At 48.8% G+C, this 16,864-nt stretch overlaps 1 protein-coding gene across 1 annotated transcript in view; it reads left to right on the top strand.

Moving 5' to 3' along the window:
- LOC142043098 (exocyst complex component 1-like) overlaps nt 1–12,709 on the top strand; it is a 32,343-nt gene extending 19,634 nt beyond the window's left edge. The window contains exons 11-18 of the mRNA XM_075053831.1: nt 5,678–5,796; nt 6,027–6,137; nt 6,485–6,555; nt 7,170–7,410; nt 8,240–8,423; nt 9,664–9,863; nt 11,974–12,168; nt 12,273–12,709. Of these exons, the coding sequence (XP_074909932.1) occupies nt 5,678–5,796; nt 6,027–6,137; nt 6,485–6,555; nt 7,170–7,410; nt 8,240–8,423; nt 9,664–9,863; nt 11,974–12,168; nt 12,273–12,428 (1,277 nt within the window). The 3' untranslated portion in view covers nt 12,429–12,709. The remainder of the gene's footprint in view (nt 1–5,677; nt 5,797–6,026; nt 6,138–6,484; nt 6,556–7,169; nt 7,411–8,239; nt 8,424–9,663; nt 9,864–11,973; nt 12,169–12,272) is intronic.
- The last annotated feature ends 4,155 nt before the right edge of the window (nt 12,710–16,864 follow it).

Genomic DNA, 16,864 nt, shown 5'->3' with positions numbered 1-16,864 from the left:
ACTTCACATGGTGTGTTTAGTCTATCAGAGTGCTAGCCCGGCTTCTTCCAGCTCTGCACCTACTTCATCATTTGTGTCCAGACCCCGGAGCCAGAGGATGAAGCCTAGGGAATGAAATGGGGCTGGTGGCTGAAGGATCCCAGCAAAGGGATCCTTTCCGCACTTGCTGTGCTGGCCCAACAGCAATGATCATACCAACAGCTCCCATCCAGCTGACCCAACTGCCCTGATATTTTCCCATCCTTTTTTCTTCTGGGGGGAAGTCCATGCCATTCTTGTGGAGTACAAGGGATGGTTAGGGAGCCTGGGTCATGGGCATGTCAACAGAGCTACCCTGAAGCTCACCAGACTGCAGGATCAGACCATCGCATGTGTTTTCCACTTCTGTAGCCCCCCACGGACCTTTCCCTCAGTTTCAGAGTTGGCCATAAAGGGCAGGGAAAATATCTGGGTGTTTTGCTGTAATCTCCTCCCTGCTCTGTGGATCTGTGAAGAACCTGGTGAGTCTCAAGCAGGGCCAGAGAGAGCCTGTGCTAGCAGCAACTTGCACCTGAGCCGGGACAGGACAGTGCTTCTGCCGGCAGCATTTCCCATGCTGGGGTGGCAGAAGGAGCTTTCTCCGTATCCCAGGTTTTGTGCTGCCCGCTGGCCCTGCAGACCTCTGGGCCGGAGCACTCAGCACCGCTTTGTTCTGCATCACGGCGGCTGCAGCGACTCCCACCTCGCAGAAGGGGCACAGCACCGAGAAGCACGAGCGGACCCGCGTGCTGGGTCTGCTCACCCCCTTGCTGCGCTCCCAGTACTGCCCCAGTCAGTCCCAGTCGAGGGTGGGCCGACAGCAGCAGACCGCAGTGCCCAGATGTTGGAGGCTGTGTCTGAAGAGAGGAGCGCAGGAGCAATCCTCAGGTCCTGGGTTTGGGTGTGCATTGCAGCCGTACGTCAACATCCTTCCAGCTCCTCCCTGCCCAGTACCAGTTCCCTGGGGAAAGACACTGTCGTGGTTTAACCCCAGCCAGCAACTAAGCACCACGCAGCCGCTCACTCACTCCCCCCCCATCCAGTGGGATGGGGGAGAAAATCAGGAAAAGAAGTAAAACTCCTGGGTTGAGATAAGAACGGTTTAATAGAACAGAAAAGAAGAAACTAATAATGATAATGATAACACTAATTAAATGACAACAGTAAGTAATAAAAGGATTGAAATGTACAAATGATGCACAGGGCAATTGCTCACCACCCGCCGACCGACACCCAGCCAGTCCCCGAGCGGCCAAAATCACTGCCCCCCCCCTTCCCAGTTCCTAAACTAGATGGGACGTCCCATGGTATGGAATACACCGTTGGCCAGTTTGGGTCAGGTGCCCTGGCTGGGCATGAGAAGCTGAAAAAATCCCCGACCATAGTCTAAACACTACTGAGCAACAACTGAAAACATCAGTGTTATCAACATTCTTCACATACTGAACTCAAAACATAGCACTGTACCAGCTACTAGGAAGACAGTTAACTCCATCCCGGCTGAAACCAGGACAGACACTCAGCCACACATGCTAGGAAAACAGGGGACCCCAAGACCATGGGACCAAACCAGGATGGGAAGTGCTAACGGTGCACATGTACCTGCAACGGAACACACAAGCCCTGAAAAGGAAGAAGGAAAATTTCACCTAAATAGTCTTTTGCCACTGGAAAGAAGAAGAGGGCAAAAGGAAAAACACTTAGGCTTTTTCTCCCTGCTACTTGTCATTTTCAAAAATTTATCTGCTTTGAAGGAAGAAAGAGGCAGTAGAAGTTCAGATACTAACCCTTAATTAAAATGTTCCTTTTTCTAATTTTGCTAGAAATGGAGAAAGTGAACACCTCCAGGAAATATTTTTATAGTCACCACAAACCCATTTTTCCATGCCAGAATGATTTGCCAAACCAGGGAGCCAAGAGAGGGAAAAATCTGTATCAAAATCTCTCTGCTAGTTCTAGCAGAAAAGTAGTGACATGATAAAAAGGGTCAAAAGGTAAGTTGTGTAGGGAAAGTCAACAGGACATTACTACTCTCCTTGTAATGTAAAAACAAGGTAACAGGCAATTAAAGGGACATGCTGAAAAGTGGCGATAGGAAATTATTTGTGTGTAATGCCGTTAGCCTGCTGTACTTTTTGCTACAAGATGTCACTGATGCTGGAGGACTCAGGAAAGCCTATAGCAAGCAGATAACAGGAAAATAAAATGAGGCAGTAATAATAATCCCAGGATAATACTGAGATATGGACTTTCTGAAAAAAAAAAAAAAGGATAGCATTTCGTAAGAACTGCAAAGGAAGATGCTTCTCCCATGGGGCTGTTACGACACACGTTGTCACCCTGAATGTCCTCCTCCCTCCTCGGAGGTGCCAGGGACCCAGCAGTGCCGGAGCGCTCGTTGCATCACTCGTCGGATCTGGGATACCCACCCTTCGAACGTTTTGGCAGTGCCCACTATTGCGATCTGGACACCTCTGTGCAAGCAGACAGCAATGGGCTCGTGATGACACCTCGTGAGGATGCATTGGCCCAGGGGGAGGGACCTGAGCAGAACAGAGCACCGTTCCTGCGCTTCCTTTCCAGCTCGTCAGAGATGCGGTGGCTGGGGAAAGCTCTCCCCAGGGCGGCTGTCGGAGCTGGCAAGAACATATCGGGACAGAACATGACCGGTTCGTGTGGCTCTCCACGGCTCGCTTGCTTTTGCAGTCCCCAGCACTGCATCTTGTCCTTCTGGATGTCCAGCACTGCCCACCCTGCTTGGAAGAAAGGGTGTGTGCACCAGTAAAGCAGTCGTTGTAAAGAGACATTCCAGTCAGGACCAATTTGCTTCTAGCCTCCAGCAGTTTTGTCTCACCCATATGGGGACCAGCTCATCTTGCAGCCCCTGTGCTCAGCGCGGCTGAGAGGGGCATATGGTTTGCCTCACCTGCCGCATCAGGTAAAACTAATAGTTAAAAAAAGATAATGTTCCTCTCGCACAGCCCTCTTCTCCATGCCTGGACACAGCTTTTCCTGGGGAAACGTGCTCTTTGTTGCTCAAAAATAGGAATTCCTGATAAGAAGTAATGAACCCACTGGCAGCAAGCAAGCCTGGGGAATTAGCAGCAGGGAAGCAAACTCTGATCTGTCGTTTATAAGATAATGTGATCAAGCACCTTTTCCTGAAGAAGGGTGATTGCTTTTATTTAAACAAAAGGAAGTAACAAAGATTGTATATAGGATAAAGAGGCCCTTGTTCCTATTTGCAAAGTGATTGATGGGCTCTGAGCAAGGGACTTCAATTCTCCTGGGAGACAGAAAATAAAAATACCCAAATTTGAGTTCGTCTCCTCCCACAGCACAGCTGGGTCTGCTCAGAAAGCCATTAACATAGGGGACATTGCGGGGGCAGAGACAGATATTAAAGAGACCCTTTATGGAAACGCACTTGTTAAATAGAAAAATAGTGTAGGGCATGTGTTGCAGCTAGTCTGCCTGATCCCCTTTTGGTAGGTGTTAAACCAGTGATTTCCTTTCAGTACTTTGTCTATCTTTAATGCCTATGTGAGTCCCATAAATTGGGAGTAATTAAAATCCCAGGAGAAAAATCCAGTGTCTGTGAAACCCATTGCAGAGATAGGAGGATACCTTGATGGCTACAAGCCTGTTACTGCACTGTTATAAATCACCCAAAGGTGTCTGCCAGTTGCTGGTTGCTGCCGTGGCCAGGATGAGACTAGTTTTGCCGGTGCTGGCACCGTGCTTCGCTCCCTGGGATGAGAAGAGCTCTGGGCCAGGCAGGTAGCTCCAGGCTTGGCTGGGGATGCTCAGCCCATCATTAATGTGAGCAGCACATTGAAACTACAGCCACCACGTCACTGCAGAGCGCGATTAATGATAGGGGAAATTTTTAGAAAGTTGCATCCACAGAGCTTCTGCCAGCCACGCTGCAGAAAGGCACCTTCCCTGGGGCTTGCGGTCCTGCCAGCTGAGATTTGCCTGCTCACCTCTGGAGAGCCTGGGGACAAAGCAGGAGGGAGGGCATCACATCTCCTCCTGCGTCACCTCCCTCTGGAGCTGAAGTCGACCTCTTCTCGGCTCAAGGACACACTGCAGGGTCAGCAGCACCCTGGCAGTGCACGCACACATCCTTCTGCTGAAGGACCTTGGCAGCAATGGGCACTGACAGCGAGCACGGTCTCTCCCAGCTCCCGGGGACCTTCAGAGACTCCTCCTGTAATATTTTCTGCAAAATTGGTTGGTCTCAGGCTGTTTTGCAGGGATGGCTTGGCTTTGATGAAGTTCTGCGGGAACCTCATCCAAGGTCTCTCCTGACATTTCACCTGCTCAGCTGCTCGTTGGGGTGAGCCGCTGCATGGATGAAAGCCCAGGCTGCAAGGACACTTGCCTGATAATGTCCCTCATCCCTACTTTAAAATATCCCAGGTTCGCTCTAGCTCGTTGTGCCTCTTTCTTTCTACTGATTATCACAGAAGTGAATTTTTAGGGTTGATTCCCTGCCCTCATAAAGGATTATTTATGTCGATCTCTTCTAAATATACCACCTGATGATTTATTGCTTTGTTTCAGTATTATGGGAGAGTTTAGAAGCCAAACCCCAAGATGTTTGTAATTAATTGTGAACCAATAATTAAGCCTTTCCCCCTAATTTTCCCATTCCCTTTTCCACACTAAAATTTACAGGCTCATAAAATTCTTTCCTGTTTGCTGTGGGGAGATATTTTTGCCTGGTTTTGCCAATTCCCAGCAAGTGAAATTATCATCACCCATTGCATAAGGGTGGGAAAAAGATTATGAAGCAGCTCATTAATTTTCTCCATGGTTTTAGCAAGGCTGAGGTCGTGAGCAGGGCTGTCTGTCATCTCTCATCCCTGCTCGGCATGTAGGGCATCTGACAAATCCTTTCCAAAGGTAAAAGCCCTGCGGGTAGTGGCTTGAATAAGGATATTTCACATGTTATGAGAAATGGAGAGCTGGCCTGATTCACCCAGGACCTCTGGGTTAGTGGAATGATACCAATTTTTAGAATTAATTGGAAAATAATATGGATGTTTCCCTACCAATTTCTTTCAGTCAGTGTAATAGTATTTTTTTAATGCACATTTCAAAGAAATTTTTCAACTTTTCCACTTAAGCCAAGCACCCGGTGAAAACACTGTGGTAAAAACTGGTAATGTTTGAAAAGTATATTAGCTTCCAGGTGAACGTTTATCACTTTAAAAGGCTAATTTTTGAAAAAAGCCAACCCTTTCTCCTGCCTCAATATTGTTTTATGGCAATTTACCATCAAAACTAAGCAACAAACATTTTTCCTGAAACTCTTACAGGCATTTCTGCTGATTTATGCTCTTATCACCCAGGATTTTTCACTCCCCAGTCCTCAAGAGCTAGTACTAAGCACTAAATAGCAAAGGGATAAGCATCAAAGACAGTGAAATAAAAGAAGAGCAATGAAAAAGAGAGAAACAGATGAGAAGGCAGATAAAAACATGAGAGCAAAGCCTGCATCCCCCATATATCTGAATCCAACAAGAAAAAGGCCAATTCATGCATCAGATCGGACATAATAAGAGACATTTAAATCTGTTAAAATCATCAGAGGAGCTGGAGAGGCCAAGAGGGATGGAGATGCCTAACCACCTACCAACATACCACGCAGGTCTTCAGGAAAGCTTAGAGAAGCCGATGGCGATGGGGAGCAGGCAGCAGTCGCGATGGAGCCTTCCTGGGAGCAGAGAAGGCCAGGAGGACACACCAGGCAAAGGCAACGTCATCAAGGTAAGGAGCTGAGGTTTTCTAAAGGGTTCGTGTGTCCCACAGGGGCTGTGCCAGTGCTGCAACCCATCCCGTGGTCCTTTCTCTGGTGCTGTGTACCTGGAGCAGAAGCAGATGGGTTCTGTACCGCTGACCTGACTGAGATGTCACTTCAGGTGGACATGGACATCTACTCCGGTGTCCTCAGTGTGTGCTAGAAGGGTTTTCTAACATTCCCAATGGTTTCTAAGCAGATGTTGGAGCAGGTGCTGAGAGAGCTGCAACCCCTTTGCACCACGGAGCAGCAGTTCATTGAGAAATTCTTCCAGTTAAACCACAGTGCTGCAGACCTGCAGGTGCCGGAGGTAGGTGCCAGGACTCAGTCCTCTCCAGTCCCACTTGCCAGTCCTCCCTCCAGCTTGACAGAAGCCTCAGCAGGCACTGTGGGGTGGCTGCTTACCTCTGTCAGATACCTGAGCTCTCCTCAGCTCTTGTCCTCTAGCAACCGTCAGTAGTGGGGAAGCTTAAGACATCCTGATTACAGGTTAGAATAAAACTGAACTTAATTGATAGCTCCATCAAAATCACAAGATCTTTAAGCATTAAACACAGGACTCCAATATGGGGCAGCTGAAATGAAACCCAGATCTCGAGTTTTCCTCTCTGAGGGAGGGCAGACAAATCATAATTTCCATTCCATTCTTTCTTTCAGGCATCTGCCACTAAGGGAGGAGAGAGCATGGCATCCCCAGAGGACCCTCTTTGCACCAAGCCTCGGAGCCAGTACGTAGGTGATGAGATAGAGCTGGCTGCTGACAGGGACATGGTCTGGAGTGTCCTACAGGGACTGCCTGAGGAAATGAAGGAGGGATTTTTTTCACTCTTGACCATCCTGAAGCCTACAAAGTGGTCTCAGGTTTGCACCCTGGGTAGCAAAAACTCAGGAGGCATCATAGCTGGGGATGCAGAGAGGCTGAGCAGAGCCTGCTGGTTCTGCCTCTCCCCAGTGCAGTGGCTCTGCTTCAGGGTGGATGAGAAAGCAAGGTTTATGGTTCATGGAAACCCCTATGTTTTGATCAGTTTTATTTCCTTATTAGCAATGTCATAAAGTGAAAATATACTACGGAACAGAAATCTTATAAAAAAATGTCAGCATAAAACCACTGAAATTTTTCATTTGGCTGGCAAAACAGGACATTTCAACATCCTCCCACAAGCAGAGATGGTAAAGAGTTAAAGGATGACCCAAGCATAAACAGGCTCCACTGTGATACAGAAGGCTTTGATTCTTTCTTTAGCTTTGCCCTTGCCTCTGCAGCTGGCCACAGGGCCAGTGGCCCTCCCTGTTTAATTGCTTACCTTTGTTTTTTGTTTTTTTGTTTGTTTGTTTCTTGAAGATTAGAAGAACCTACAACCCAGCTGCTGTGTGAGATCTTCAGTTGCCTGGAACCGGAGCTGAGAGGATTTCTAGACGTCTGCAATAAGGTCCACCCATTCGGCTGCTTGCAGGTCCTGGTTACCTTGAATGACTCCATCTTCGAGATGTGGGACTCTTCCTCAGCTCTCCCCTCGTCCTTCCTCAACACTGTCCTGGGCAACATGCTGCTCCTGGCCAAGAGCAGCTTCAACAAATGCATTGTGAGTGTCAGCAGGAGAAAACCCAAGTAGACCCAAGTGATGTTTGACCTCCTCCAGAATCTTACAAACTTCGAACATGATCTTCATTGAAGGCAGTACTGGTTTATATCAGGCAGGAATCTGGCTTTTTGATTTTGGGAGGACTAGACCCTCGTTGCATCAACAATTGTGTCTGTGTGAGGGAGGTGGGACGCATAAACCTAAGTGCCATCTGTGCCTCCTCTACCAGGATGCTCAAACCAAAGGGGTTTCTCCCATATAGAGTACTGGGAGGCTGTGGGAGTGATGGCAGTGTGTCAGATGGCTGGAGCCAAGCTCTCCTGTTCTCCTCCCAGCACAGCAGGATGTACTCCAGGACCAAGCAGCTAGGAGGAGAGTGGCAGGGGGTGGCAGGTCGAGAGCCCATGAGAATTGTCCAGAGAACCTGACCCTGAGTCCACTGAGCTCAAGGGACATGGTGACATCAGCTGTGTTTGTGCCAAGACCTGGAGCAGCAAGTCTGCTCATAAACCAGCCTGGAAAGTGCAAGAAGTGGCAGTGGTGAACACCTCTGCCCTAGGAGCTGCGTGTGTGTGTGTGGGGGAGAGTGCAGCTGTGTCTGAGCAAAGAACCACACAGCCTGGGAGACCAACTCCAGCTAGCGCAGCTTCACATCCAGCCTCAAACAAGGATGCTCACATACCTTCCCATAGAAGATACTGTAAATGGAGAAAGTGGTACACACAACCGATTACTTTGCTTGTTTTCTGGCCTGTGCCTTAGTGTGCCATAAAATGAGGCCGGGGCCACGTCAGATCCGAGAATGCCATGTCTTGTGTGTTCTTGCCAGGGGACCTTGTGCAAAGAGATTGAGGAAGCAAAGCTGCCCAGCAAGATGAAAGGTGGGATCCTGCCTTCCGTGAGCCGCTTTGAGGAGTTTGTGAATTTCTCAGAGGAGGTGTTCAGGACAGCTCAGCGGAGAGGGGAGCTGGACAAAGCACATCTCAGGCTGGCCGGCAGTGTCTTCAGCAGCAGTGAGTACAAACGCTGGCAGCTGGATGCGTCAGTCAGGCAAATGTATATCTGCAGCTTCAGGAGTTCCTAGCAATCAGCTGAGCCACCAGAGCAGGGTATGTGGAGACTACCTGCCTCCTGGGCATGCCTGGAGCTGAAACTGCCTTTGCTAAGCAAGAGCCTGGGAGCATCAGACAAATACAGAGAGCGTGGCATGCCAGATGCAACGTGTCTGCCACACCGGGATGGTCCCAGTTGTGGCAGGGCTGAGACACATGTGCTTAGCTTTGAATCCAATGTCAGCCTCTGCTTTCCCACTATGGAGGGAGTAGCTCCTCACTACAGATCAGACTGCTCTTCTTACAAGCTCAGAGGTCTTGGGAGCAGCAGCAGCCAAAGAGCAACTTCCCCCAAAACACCGAGGCACATTGGTAGGGACAGAGGGCTCAGGAGAACAAGGCAAGCAGCTTTCAGTAGATCCCTGCGTTGTCCCAGCTGGTGCCCACAGCTGTTTGTCAGTGGAGATACCCTGCTTCCCAGCCTGGAGGGGAGCTGAGGGGCTGCAGAAGTAACAGCTTAGAGCCTCCGAACCACAGATCACGAGGTGGTGTAGAGCAGCAGCTCCCACCTGTGGATAAGCCTGGGGTGACCCACTGAATAGCAGCTCATAAATCCATGAACACAGCCCCTTCCAGGCTCCAGAAATGTTTATAGCAAAGCAGGTGAGATAGGGAATCAAGATAACAAACAAGGATCAGTATTTGTGTTACAAACAGTTACTCCCTCCAGTACTGGAAGAAGTGAGACAGTTCAAATGAGACAACCTAATGACATGTTTACTGCCATGAGTGAGAAGGGCCCCCTCTGTTCCACATGCACAATGAGATATTCAAGCTCTCACCCTTTCCAGACCAGCTGGCAAGTGGCTGGCAGGACGGTGAGCCATGCCTCCGCTCGGCAGGTTGAGTGTGTGCCATGCTGATGTGCTGCTCTAGAGCCCAGGTCAGGAACAGATTTGGACAGGGCTGGACTTGGATGTCTTTGCACCCTTTTGGGTAAACAGTTTTTAAATGTCATGACCCCAAAGCTCTGCAAGGCAAGGTGGTTGAAGAGCTGAACAATCTGTGATGATGCTCACCTGAGCTCTTGGTTAAACTCTCCACTGAGTGACCAAAGCCTGACAGCATCTGCATCTCATGTCCCTCCCAACCCAGCCTGCAGGGTCTTCTCTCCATACCCAATTTGTTCCTTTCTTTTAAGTCAATAGCCTGTCCTCAGCAAACCTGAAGGTGAACACAGATATGGTCATGATGGAAAATTTCCACCACATCCACTGCTTCCTGTGCCAAAAGAAAATCCACTGCCTGGAGGGCAAAAAGAGAGAAGCCAAGCAAAGGTATAGTGAGCACATGGAGAAATATGTCATCAAGTACCTGGGCCAGCCACTGGAGAAGCTCCATGTAAGTACAGGATAAACTGACCCTTGCCTGGGTCTCAAAGGGCAACTGCACTTCCCAAAATTATGAATTAACTAGTGTTCAAATCACCCCTCCCCAAATCCAGCCTGGGATTATATTAATTTGTTGTCATCCCCCGCAATGCTCCCACACCTTCTCTGACCACTTACTGCTGGGTTTCACAGTGCAGCGCAGCCCCAGCATGAACAGGGCTCAGCACCATCAGGTGCTGGTACCAGCTCTGCAGCTCAGCCGCCGTGCAGCGGCACGAGGACCTGCTCAGACCCCCACTCCGGGTCGCGTGCCTGCGTCTGGCAGATGCTAGTTTCTTTTTGCAGGGCTGCCTGGGCTAATAAGTCTAACAGAGTTTCATGCTTCCCAAGCAGCTGCTTTGTTAACCGAGCTAAGAGCATCTGGCTTTGCTAACTCCAACAGACATCCCCCTTCCTCCCAGAGAGGATGGCTACTCCTGAGAGCCCTCCTCGCCCTGCTCCTTCTCTCTTCTCACTGGCCTAAAACGTCTCACAGACTGAGATCGGCTTGAATTATTTATAGGGCCTGTTACTTACAGTTGGTTTCCAGTCTTTGCTGTCAAACATCATGTAGGTTTGACTGGAAGATCAGTTTGGTGTCTCATGCTACCTGCAGCCCTGCTACGTTAATGGCTTCAAATCCTTCCTCTGCGAGGAAAAGTACAATTTCATTGCTCACAATGAAGCAAAGCAAGTAGCATATGAGGTTACTTGGATTGCATTCTGCTCAGGGACTTCTGGAGTCCTGAGGTGGCCTTCACTAGCAGACCACACAGCTCTTCAGGTTTGAGCACAATTCACTAACATCTAGAGAAGTTGTAAAGGGGCCTAAGTAATGTAGGAGCCCATTTCTGTTTTTGAAAACAGCTTGTACATTTAGGAACCTGCTTTCATCTGAAAACGCTTAGGATTTAGGGTATTTCTCTGCAGCAAAACTGCAGTGGAAATACCCAAGACAACAAACCGATTATTGGTCTGTATGAACAGGAGGCTAGACAGTAGGTTGAAGAAAGTGATTATTCCCCTTTTTCAGCCTTCATTAGACCAGATGTGGAATATTATGTCCAGCTGTGGCAGAGATAGAGATGTATGTCATATCCACCTGTAACCAGTGTCTTGGTGTTGCTAAACTGGAGCAAGGCCAGTGGAGGGCCACCAACATGGTGAGGAGAGGCTGAAGGAGCTGGACTTAGCCTGGAGAATAAAATTTCAGGGGTACTTCAGTAGAAGATTACTGAGGTGCACAGCAGGATGATGAGACACAAGTCAGAAAATGTAAACAGGAAGGTTCCAGCTGGATTGAAGGAAAAAATGACTATAAGGATAATAAAGAATTGAAACAGTCTGTCCAGAGAGGTTGCACAGTCTCTGTCCTTGAAGGTTTCCAAGACCTACCTTGAGAAATGCCCCAAGTACTCTTTTGAATTCAGTGTTGAACCTGCTTTGAGCAGGAGATTGAACTAGAGACCTCCTGACGTCCCTTCCAGCCCGAGAGATTCTGTGTCTGAAAAGCACATGCGAAAAAAAAAATTTGTCAGCGTTGAGCTTTTTGTGGAGCTATGCTGCTCCTAGTACTCTTCTGAAAGCTAGCTGAGGTCTGCATCCCTTGGGGTTGGCATAGCCCTTGTGCCTCAGGCAACAGCCATGCTTGGGGTGGGACATGTGCTCCTTTTGAAACTACAGAGCAGCCTTCCCTGCTTTCATACAATACCCTGGAAGAACTGGGAAAACTTTTGCTTTACACTTCTGGAGATGCTGGGATCCCCCAACCCCACATCTGGCTCCAAACCCTCTGCAGCAAGCAAAGCTGTACGAGGCACCAAGGAACATCAGTGATTTTTCCAGCAGTCCCATTGCTCCATGGTGCTGCAACCCTTAGAGATGCTGCTTGCCGAGCAGGAAGGGGAGAGAACTGATGAAATTCTCTATGCTCTGCTTTCCTGGAGGATAAACAATCTCCAATACTTCATTTCCACTTAATTAGACATGGAAGGGAACTGAGGAAAGTGGTCAGGTTTCAGCCCTGACGCAGGAGTCCACCTTAGGGCAGCTCATCAGTGAATGTCTCCTTGCCTTTCCAGCACTTCTTTGAAGGAGTGAAAGCCCGTGTGGCCCAAGGGGTGAAAGAAGAAGAGGTCAGCTTTCAGCTGGCTTATAGCAAGCAAGAGCTGAGGAAGGTCATTGAAAAATACCCTGGCAAGGAAGTTAAAAGAGCCCTTGAGACCCTCTACAGGAAAAGCCACAAGTATCTCTCCCCAGAGGAAAATCTTTTGCCGGTAATTGGAGTGTGATCTGGGTGTAACACTGATGTTTTGGGGGATTCAGGACTACAAAGCATGTATAGCTGTCATGGGCTGATGAAGGGTCTGTTTTTCCCTAGGTGGTGTGGCACGCTATGGAGCAGGAGTTCCTACGTCAGTACCAAGAGTTTGAGGATCTGATCCAACGCTGTTATGCGGGGTCAGGGATTGCCATGGACTTCACCATGGAGGACTTGCTGAGCTACTTCAACTCCATCACTCTGTCCAACATGTAGAGGCAACCCTCTCTGGATGTCTGTTGGGAACAGCTCAGGAATCCTTGTCTGCAGCTACACCTTTAAGGAGCAAAACTCAAAACACTTCCCAAGCTGAAGTTTGGCATATGGGGGGCCCCATCCTGAACTTAATGCCAAAGTGCCTCTGACTTGTCAGTCTTTGGCTAGATCTCCCTTGGGGAAGTAGAGTTCTCAGACCCAAACCGCAGCTTCCCTGCTCCAAGAAACCATTATGCAACTAGTTAAAAAAAAATCCCAAACCTCAGATTTCTGCTGAAGTGAGTGCCAGTGCTGTACCTCTTCAGCAGGCCACTTCCCAGTGCAGCTGAACAGCAAAAGGCATCTTCTCTCCAGGAACTCTCTCCTTTTTAGCTACTGTTAGATTTCACAGTGAACCTGTGCCAAAACAAGAGGGTTACAACACACTGAGACACCTGGATGCATGTAGTATTACTATAGCCAGATATCAGAACATGCACCATTGCGCTACCAGCTCTTCAGTAGAGACAGATGAAAGTCCAGCATTATTAATATAAAAAGTTTTATTGCTTTTAGCTAAGAAAGGACTTACCTGCATGTAAACTGGAGTGGAGCAAATGCTACAGTTCTGAGATCCAAACTGGTCTCTCAGGGAGTTGCCTGTTCTTACCCCATTTTCTTGTGAAGCATCTTATAGCAACATCACAACTCACCAATATGTTTTTGTTGTTGAAAATATGGCCTCTGTATCTTGTGATGATCATCATGGGGCTAAAATGCTGTCCATTATAACCTTCTCTCTAAAAAAATTGAAGATCCTGAATCCTTTGGTTCAGTACAAAAATATCAGGTCCATAGGGATGGCACAGAGTCAAGGACCAGGATATCAGTCTATAAGCCAAAGTCCAGACCATCAGGGGCATTGACCAGGTAGAGGCACATCTGGGGCTAAACTAGAGAACAGCACTCCTATACCAAAACTCAGGTATGGAGTGAAGGCCCTGAGAAGAGCTTAAATATGCTCCAGGGCCTATGGGTGGGGGTGGAAGCCCTCAGGTGAGGCTGGTCAGGGCTATTAAGGTCAATTAGTGCCTTCAAAGCCCTGTCAGGCATCAATGTCAATGGTCTTGTTACTAGCACCTGTGGGAACAACTTTGGGAGTTTTAGTAAGGAAAAGATATTAGGATTTTTCCCAAGAAAATGAGGTTTGGGAGGTCCACCTGCTGCTTGTCCCTCTGTCTGCCAGCCCCACTGTGTAGCTATTGAACCTCTTGATCTGCAGTGGACAGGACAGCAGAAATCACCGAGACAGTCAGGTCCTGCATGTCTTGTGAAAATCAGGGGCTGACAGAGGGAAGAGGTGTCGACAGCCTCCTTCAAGTGAGGCTACAGTGCGAGCCGAGTGGCTTTCTGTCCTGCTCGCCCCACTCTGGGCCAGCGGGCACAAGGACAGGAGTGGGCTGTCACCCGTGTTTCAAAAATAAATGTGGTTTGTTTTCCATAATTACCTTCAGGGCAGATTTATGAGCCTCTTTCCCCACTCAGAGTGTTGGCATCCTCTTCTTTTCTGTTGTTTTGCATTGAGCCTGGTGGCCATCCCCTCACTGGAGGACTCTTTAAGGGACACCACGGTGCTGGGGAGGAACAGCCTTTCGCTGAGCGCTGGCCGTGGGATTTCCACCTCAGCTCTGCCTTCTTCAGTATGAGTAAATCCACAGTGACCTTCAAGATAAGGAAGGCATGAGGGTGGTGGTGCATGTCCTGGGATTAGCTTGTCCAACCTACTCACCCTCACCATTGCTAACTGACAGTAGATGATAACCCGTTAGCTGTGGGGGAAATTCTGTGGGCCAACTTGGGCAATTAGGGGAGAAAAGTCCAAAAAGGCTGTACAAAAAGGATACAGGCACTTTGACTGCTCCCTCCTGCAGCAAGCTACAAATGTCCTTTCCCTTGACCTGAGGCAAAAAAACCATTTTCAACTATTTCCACATATCAGAAATTCTGGTTTTATTTCGCATGTTGCTGTACACAGTGAAGCACAGGCAGCTTGGGTGGAGAAGGTCTAGGCAGAACAATTCTAACACAGAATGTCCTGTGCCTTGAACCACTTGCCTGGCAGCTTTTCCACAGCCTGAACTACTCACTCCTTTGGAGCCAACTGCCCCGAGAGCTTCAGACCTTTCAAAACTCCATTTTATTTTTGACAGATTTGGGTTTAGCAGAGGAAGAAAAAGAAAATCTCTAACTCTGCCTCAGGCCACAAAGAACGCCTTTGGACATGTCTGTTTTCAGGAAGGGGAGTCCAAAAAGGTGCCCAAAGCTGTGCACATCACCCTGAGCCTCCTTTTCTATTGCTCCTTGCTACATATTGGCTGTTAGCATGGCACCTACAGCTCATACATCTTTTACGAGCGGGAGCTTGCAGTGCTCCCAGGGACAGCAAGTGCCTCACGGGGCAATAAGACCTCAGCACACTGCATGGTAGAAAATAATCTTGGAGGCAAAGAGGTGAACAGGCACGTTGCCCACTGCCAGGGAGGTGGGGAGGCTGCTGCAGCTGCTTGCCACAGCTCCTCTTCTCCAGGCATATCCTTGCTCCTTCTTAACAGTAAGTCACCCCAGTCTGAGCACCAAGCTCAGCTGTGTGCTTTGATATAGCACTTTAACACATCTTTCCCTTGCAAAGGGAAAGATATGTGACTAAAATATCCAGACTTTTCTCCTGGGATTTTTCAAACAACTCTATGTAGTTGGACTTTCAGGTCCTTTGGGTCAAGGTACACCTCTGCAGGGAGCAGTGCTCAGAGCTCCTGTTTCTAATCTCGTTGGTTTTTTACCCCCCATTCTCCTGTGATGTTGCCGCTTGCACAGCTCAGCTCTGGGCAGCGGGAAGAGGACAGTCATAAAGGAATTGTCCGGCACCATCTTGCCCAGCTGTTTGTCCTCTGTCGCAGGCACTCAGCCTATTTTTGCAGTCTGATTTCCTTGCAGTTGTTTGCTGGGGGGCTCGTGTGGGAGGGGAGGGCTGTTTTGGCAAGGTTTGCCAGGCAAGAGGTGGGAGCTGCAGGCTGTGACACGAGGACCCTGCAACTTGGGAGCACCCGGGAAGACTTTCTGGGTGCAAGGACTTTGCAGAGGGCCTGAGCGCAGGTTGCTCAGAAGTGAGGTGGTGAAACACCAAACGCCATCTGCAGCGAGGAGGAGCAGTGACTTTCCGCTGCCTCTGTTAACAGCTTCCCCCCATAACTGGTGCAATCACTGGGGACAATCCAGGCCATGCTGCAGTCCCAGCTTGGGGACAACAGGGTCCTGCTCCAAGCAAGCTCCTCTGACTGCGGTGAGCAGATGCCCCCGTGAAACGGTGCCTGGTTTTATGCTGAGCTTGCTCCTGTGTCAGCGGGGCTTTGAGCTCTCTCCTTGCCAGCCATTTCCCATGCACTCTGCTGCAGAAGGGCAATGCCAGAGGATATGAACCCAACATAAGTTAAAACACCAATAACCACTGTAAACCCAAGCTTTTGAGTCCCCCATACCCTCATGCTGCACCTCCTTGAACATCTGGCATCAGCCTTACCCTCTGCCTGCTCATGATGTCAGTTTGAAGGCACATGACAAGGCAAAAAGGGGTTGGTGTTGTGGGCTCTTTTCCTGATTTGTGCCACTTTGTGCTGCATTAGTGTTGAGAGGGTTTATCTTCCACCTGTTTTGTTTTTTTTCAGAGAGGCAGCAGGAGTGTCGAGCTTCCCTTGCACACGGGGGGGTGTCGGTGGAGAAACTGTTGAGGGTCTCAGAAAAGTGAGTTGTAATTTGAAGCAGGATTTGGGGCTTTTTAAAAGCGAGAAGTAAATGTATCTAAGTAGAGAGCTGCCACTGATTTGAAGGAAACTTGACTCCATTTGTCACTGGGGGGCTTGTCACAGCCCTCCTAGTTTCCTCAGCTGGGTTTTCTGAAGGTAAAACCAACCAAACCCAAAATGAAATGAAAACTTCACAGCCTCTCAAAAATATCATCCAGGTCACCAGGGAAAAATCCATTTCCTTTTCACAGCTTGATGCAAAGGTGCTCCCAGGATCTGGGGAACAGCAGGAAGATCTGCTGCCACTGAGTTAAGCAGCCTGAGCCTGCTTTAAATGTGTGTTGATGACCAGGGGTTCAGGGATTATCAGAGGGTCATCAGAGTCATCAGATCAGGATCATCAGGGATCCTGCTCTGCTGCAGATGGGGCTGAAGTAAAGCAGAGATGTGGCAAGTAGATCACTGAAATATTTACAGAACTCTTAATTTTCCTAAAACTGATTTCCCCCTGCCAAGCCACCATGTCACAGTCCCAGAGCCCTCAGCCTTTTGCCCCTTGGGCTCAGTCCTACAGTGCACTCATGTTGGTGGCAAGTTCCCAGTCTGTATCTTATTGTCCATGCTTTACATCTACATTATATAGGCACCAGAAGAGAT

The sequence above is a fragment of the Buteo buteo genome, chromosome 22, assembly GCF_964188355.1.
Source record: "Buteo buteo chromosome 22, bButBut1.hap1.1, whole genome shotgun sequence".
NCBI lineage: Eukaryota > Metazoa > Chordata > Aves > Accipitriformes > Accipitridae > Buteo > Buteo buteo.
This window is presented reverse-complemented; position numbering and strand designations above follow the sequence as displayed.